General features: G+C 46.6%; 1 protein-coding gene across 1 annotated transcript in view; it reads right to left on the reverse strand.

The window, feature by feature from the left end:
- Positions 1–3,675, reverse strand: part of SMS (spermine synthase) — a 66,663-nt gene extending 62,988 nt beyond the window's left edge. The window contains exon 1 of the mRNA XM_075913321.1: positions 3,444–3,675. Coding sequence (XP_075769436.1) covers positions 3,444–3,498 — 55 coding nt within the window. The 5' untranslated portion in view covers positions 3,499–3,675. The remainder of the gene's footprint in view (positions 1–3,443) is intronic.
- Positions 3,676–6,000: the final 2,325 nt, after the last annotated feature.

Consider the following 6,000-nt stretch of genomic DNA (forward strand, 5'->3'; position numbering starts at 1 on the left):
AATGCAGCCCTTTACCACTTACCAAAATCTTGGAGTACCCCTCCATCAAAAATTACTGCCCAACCTTGATCTAGGGTGAGGAATAATTTGATTCATTAGAAAACTGGTTACAAGTTTAGGTTGTATGCTTAGCTTTATTTTCTTAGTAGACTGCTTTGTTCTGATTCAACCCTCTTCAACCACTTAAACCACACTTTTGTAGTTATTAAAGTTATTTCTTGTGTATAATATAACCCAGTTTATGTAATTTCTAACGGGGGAGGAGGGTTGTGCATACCTTCCTCCATGTCGAGGGAGGAGGTGAATTTCATATAATTTGGGGGTTATACTCCAAGGGAGGTGGACTCTTGATTGCTGTGACTCTTAAGCTCAACCTTCCCAGGGCTGATATCAGTGTCTATATCATTCTGTAGTTGGGTGTGCTCCTGCCTATGTCTACACTAAAGGAGGTTTAAGAGCCTGGCTCAGCAAGACAGGGTTAAAGGTAGCTCGGCTGGCAGAAAAGGCAGATTCAGCTTCTCAGGTGACATTCTAAGGGACAGAAGTCCCTCACAATTATATATGATTCATTTCATTATAGAAATCATTCCAATATTTTGGTTTGGGTCACAACTATAAGAGAGATGAAGCTTTACATTAAAAAAACCCCATCATTTGAGTCAATGACAATGTAATCTTGGGGGGGGAAAAAGACTCATCTCCAAAGACTGTTCACCTAGGCTATGTCTACACTCGCAGCTTCTTGTGCAAGAAATATGCAAATGAGGCTAAGCGTGGGATATCGCAGAGCCTCATTTGCATACCCACTGAGCCGCCATTTTTGCAGAAGAGGCTTTTGCGCCAGAAGGAGCTGTCTACACTGCCCCTTCTTGCACAAGAAAAACCCTCTTGCGCAATGCCGTTATTCCTGAAAATAATCAGCATAGCAGAATTGCTCAAGAGGATTTTTGTTGCGCAAGAAGGGGGAGTGTAGACAGCTCCTTCTGGCACAAGAGCCTCTTCTGCAAACTGGCAGCTTATTAGGTATGCAAATGAGGCTCTGCAATATTCCACACAGCCTTATTTGCATATTTCTTGTGCAAGAAGCCGCGAGTGTAGACAGAGCCTTACTGTTGTTATAGGTTAACACCCAAGATAGTAAAAGAAGTGGTTTTCTTCATTCACTTGTGTTGAACAACACTTCCTTGTTTAGTTTGCTTCCTCTTTTGTTGTTATAGATGAGTCTTTCACATACACTAAAATCGAACTGTTCTATTGTTTTTACATTTAAAGCCACAATAAGTCTGATGTAACACCTGAAAACACTGCTCCCATTAACTAAGGAGACAGGGAAGATAAAGTATCAAGGATGGAATACATTTTTAAGTAGACAAACTTTTACAATTTTCTCATCTGTGGTATCTTTTTGGTTCTTGCTAGTTCACTGAAAAATATATCTTTTCATATCAAATATATATTATCCTGCGATGTCAAAAATGCTATGGCCTTCAATGAACCTTCTGAGATCTATACCTTCAGAATTCCCAAAAAAGATGTAATACAGGGGAATGCTTGTTCCCAATCCAAACAGCCTGGAAAATGTGGTGAATTCAAAAACAACTAATTTTTTAAAATATTGCCAGAGTAAACAACTAGCAAGGTAATCATGTGTTTACTTATCTCCTTCCAAAGCTAGCAATTTAACTCTACAGTCTTTGAATGCATTCAAAGGTTTACAGTGCTCTCCAAAAGTGAAATATATCAGCCACCTTACTTACCAAATAAAGTTAATACTTTTATTGAGCTTTGCCTCTAACTTGCTTCTGCTACCTATCCCACAACTAACCAGTCGTAACATCTGATCCCCAGATCACTTTTACCACTAATTTCTGCCCAGAATTCTGCACACCATCATCAGATAAGAAACTGAGGAATAGCTTCTCAAATTACAAATAAATCATGCTGGATATGTATTCTCTCTCCTTTGTGTCAACCCAGAAACAGTCAGCAGGTCATTGCCTGTGACCCCATTTTAAATAAGATAAAAATGCTACTTTTAGCATTTCACTGACAAGTCATAACAGAATACATAATGAAATACTACATGTCAGATTTTCAGGACATCCCCGTTTTACAGTAATGTCTGCTCCCTAAGGCAACCTCAAAAAGCTCTAATATAATTCGTAACTAGGAAGCTTTTAGCAAAAAGCTGTATTTTTTCAAGTGCACGTGTAACTCAATCCCACAGATTGAAAAATCTTCATGCCAAAGCCCAGCATATCAGCCATGCATGCACACATGCACACCATCAACAACTCTCTTCCTAGAACACCATAACAAAGGGGGAAACAAAAACAAAAACTTGAGTCTTTTCCTTTCTTAGGCAGTGTAGCTGGCAGTGCCATTTGTAAGAGGCCACCAGCAATTCATGTTTGCAAACCACTTCTCCAAAAATCGAGCACTTCCTTGTTTCCTTTCTCTAAATCATATTGTTGTCCCCCACCCCCAATCTTCCCATACACAAATGGTTCATGTTGCCTCGTTTTATTTCTACATTAGGCCAAACAGGATCTTGTCCAGATTCCATTTCCCTTGGCTACCAGCAAGATAACTGCGGGGGGAAATAAAAATACCCTTGCCAAGAGAAAGTCACCCAGCCAAGGGACAAGAAAAGGTCGTGCAGGCAGCAAAGAAAAGCTTAATAGCAGCAACATCCCTCCCCCCCCCCCCCCCCCCCCACACGCACTTTTTCAGTGACAATCCACTAATGTGCATGAAACGCTCCCGGCTGGCGAAGCAGCGCTACCCGAGGCGCGTTGCTAGGCTGTCGGCCGATGCCGAGCGGACTTCGTGTTTCCCCCTCGGGCTGGGGAGATGAATGGTGCAGGGAGAGAGGGCCAGGCGAGGGGATGCATGGCGCGACACGAGGGGAGCTGCGCGCCCGGAGTGGCGGACGCATCTGCCTGCCGGGGGAGAGGCGGGGGAGCTCGGCACGTCCGGGGAGGCACAGGGCAGGGGGAACCTGCATTCCTGAAGGGAGAGGACAGTTGCGCCCATAAGGGGCAGCTCGGAGGGGTGCATGCCGGGGGGGTTACCACGAAGGGCCCTACAGCACGGAGAGGGGCCGGCTGGGGGAAGGGAGCTCAGACCTGGGCTGGGGCAGCATGCACGCCGGGAGGCCAGCGCATGCCTGCAAGGAGCAGAGCAAAGGGTTCAAAGGGGGGGTGGGGGGGTTCAGCTGCGTGCCTGGAGGATGCGGGCGGTCTGCAAGGGGGGGTGCAAGGATGTGGGCAGGGAAGCACTCGCATGGGGCCGATGGGCAGAGCGTGGCGGCGGGAGCCGCAAAGGGCCTGCAGCAAGGAGCGGGCCGGGCCGGCTGTCCCCGCCCGCAAAGGCGCAGCACGCACCCGCTGCAGTTTGGGGGGGGGGGGGGGCGCAGTGGGGCGGCGGGCCGGGGCGCTCACCTGGGGCGCTGAGCAGGAAGTCCAGGGTGCTGTGTCGCGCTGCTGCTGCTGCCATGGCGAGGCGGAGCCCTGTGCCATGCCTGGTGGCGGCGGCCGCTGCTGCGCTGCGAGTGCCACTGCCGGAGCCTGTGCGTGTGCGGGGCGGCTGCTGCGGCTGCTGCGACACCGCGTGTGCGCCGGCCGGGCGGCTGCCGAAGCCCAGGAGGCGGGACCCGCCAGCGCCGCCCACGCCGGCGAGGGGCGAGGCTCTGTTGCAGGCGAGCCCCAGAGGCCAAACCTGGGAAGGGTAGCGGGAGCAGGAGTAGTTAAACCCGGGCTCTGCTGCCTTCCCTCCTTCCCCAGGCCACGTCCCTCCCTGCTCTGCTCCCCGGGCAGCTTGTGCCTCCAACTCTGAGCTGCACTAGCAGTGGGCGTAGGCCCCTTAGGGCAGGGAGCCCAACAACAGCCTCACTGCATCAAACCAAAGGTGCAGCTAGTCCAGGATCCTGGCTTCTGACAGTGGCCACTCCCAGGTGCTTCATCCAAAGCCCAGGATTTGGTGGTGATGGGGGACTTCAACTATCCAGATATATGCTGGGAAAATAACACACTGGGGCACAGACTATCCAGGGAGTACTTGGTTGGACTGCATGGGTGACAACTTTTTATTTCAGAAGGTTGAAAAAGCTACTGTGGGGAAGCTGTTCTAGATTTGATCCTAACAAGTAGGGAGGAACTGGTTGAGATTTTGAAAGTGGAAGGCAGCTTGGGTGAAAGTGATCATGAAATCATAGCGTTCACAATTCTAAGGAAGGGTAGAAGGGAGAACAGCAAAATAGAGACAATGGATTGCAGGAAGGTGGATTTTGGTAAGCTCAGAGAACTGATAGGTAAGGTCCCATGGGAATCAAGACTAAAGGGAAAAACAACTGAGGAGAGTTGATGGTTTTTCAAAGGGACGTTGTTAAGGGCCCAAAAGCAAACGATTCCGCCACATAGGAAAGATAGAAAATATGTCAAAAGACTCCTTGGCTTAACCACGAGATCTTGTATGATCTAAAAATAAAAAAGGAGTCCTATAAAAATGGAAAGTAGGACACATTACAAAGGATGAATATAGGCAAACAACACAGGAATGCAGGGGCAAGATTAGAAAGGCAAAGACACAAAATGAGCTCAAACTAGCTACGCTACAGGAATAAAGGGACACAAGAAGACTTTTTATAAATACATTAGAAGCAAGAGGAAGACCAAGGACAGGGTAGACCCACTATTCAGTGAGGAGGGAGAAACAATAACAGGAAACTTGGAAATGGCAGAAATGCTTAATGACTTCTTTGTTTCGGTCTTCACCGAGAAGTCTGGTGAAGGAATGCCTACCATAGTGAGTGCTAGTGGGAAGGGAGTAGGTTTAGAAGATAAAATAAAAAAACAAACAAGTTAAAAATCACATAGAAAAGTTAGATGCCTGCAAGTCACCAGGGCTTGATGAAATGCACCCTAGAATACTCAAGGAGTTGATAGAGGAGGTATCTGAGCCTCTAGCTATCATCTTTGGAAAATCATGGGAGACAGGAGAGATTCCAGAAGACTGGAAAAGGGCAAATATAGTGCCCATCTATAAAAAGGGAAATAAGAACAACCCAGGAAACTACAGACCAGTTAGTTTAACTTCTGTGCCAGGGAAGATAATGGAGCAAGTAATTAAGGAAATCATCTGAAAACACTTGTAAGGTGATAAGGTGATAGGGAACAGCCAGCATGGATTTGTAAAGAACAAATCATGCCAAACCAATGGGATAGCTTTCTTCGACAGGATAACGAGTCTTGTGGATAAGGGAGAATCAGTGGACGTGGTATACCTAGACTTAAGTAAGGTGTTTGATATGGTCTCGCATGATATTCTTATCAATAAACTAGGCAAATACAATTTAGATGAGGCTACTATAAGGTGGGTGCATAACTGGCTGGATAACCATATGTAGTTATTAATGGTTCTCAATCCTGCTTGAAAGGTATAACAAAGTAGGATTCCGCAGGGGTCTGTTTGGGGACTGGCTCTGTTCAATATCTTCATCAACGATTTAGATATTGGCATTGAAATTATGCTTATTAAGTTTGCAGATGATACCAAACTGAGAGGGGTTGCAACTGCTTTAGAGGATAGGGTCATAATTCAAAATGATCTGTACAAATTGGAGGAATGGTCTGAGGTAAACAGAATGAAGTTTAATAAAGACAAATGCAAAGTGCTCCACTTAGGAAGGAACAATCAGTTTCACGCATACAGAATGGGAAGCGACCGTCTAGGAAGGAATATGGCAGAAAGGGGTCTAGGGGTTATAGTGGACCACAAGCTGAATATGAGTCAGCAGTGTGATGCTGTTGCAAAAAAAGCAAACATGATTCTGGGATGCATTAACAGGTGTGTTGTGAGCAAGACATGAGAAATCATTCTTCCACTCTACTCCGCACTGGTTAGGCCTCAACTGGAGTATTGTGTCCAATTCTGGACACCACATTTCAAGAAAGATGTAGAGAAATTGGAGAGGGTCCAGAGAAGAGCAACAAGAATGAT

This window comes from Pelodiscus sinensis, chromosome 1 (genome assembly GCF_049634645.1).
Source record: "Pelodiscus sinensis isolate JC-2024 chromosome 1, ASM4963464v1, whole genome shotgun sequence".
In the NCBI taxonomy this organism is placed as follows: Eukaryota; Metazoa; Chordata; order Testudines; family Trionychidae; genus Pelodiscus; species Pelodiscus sinensis.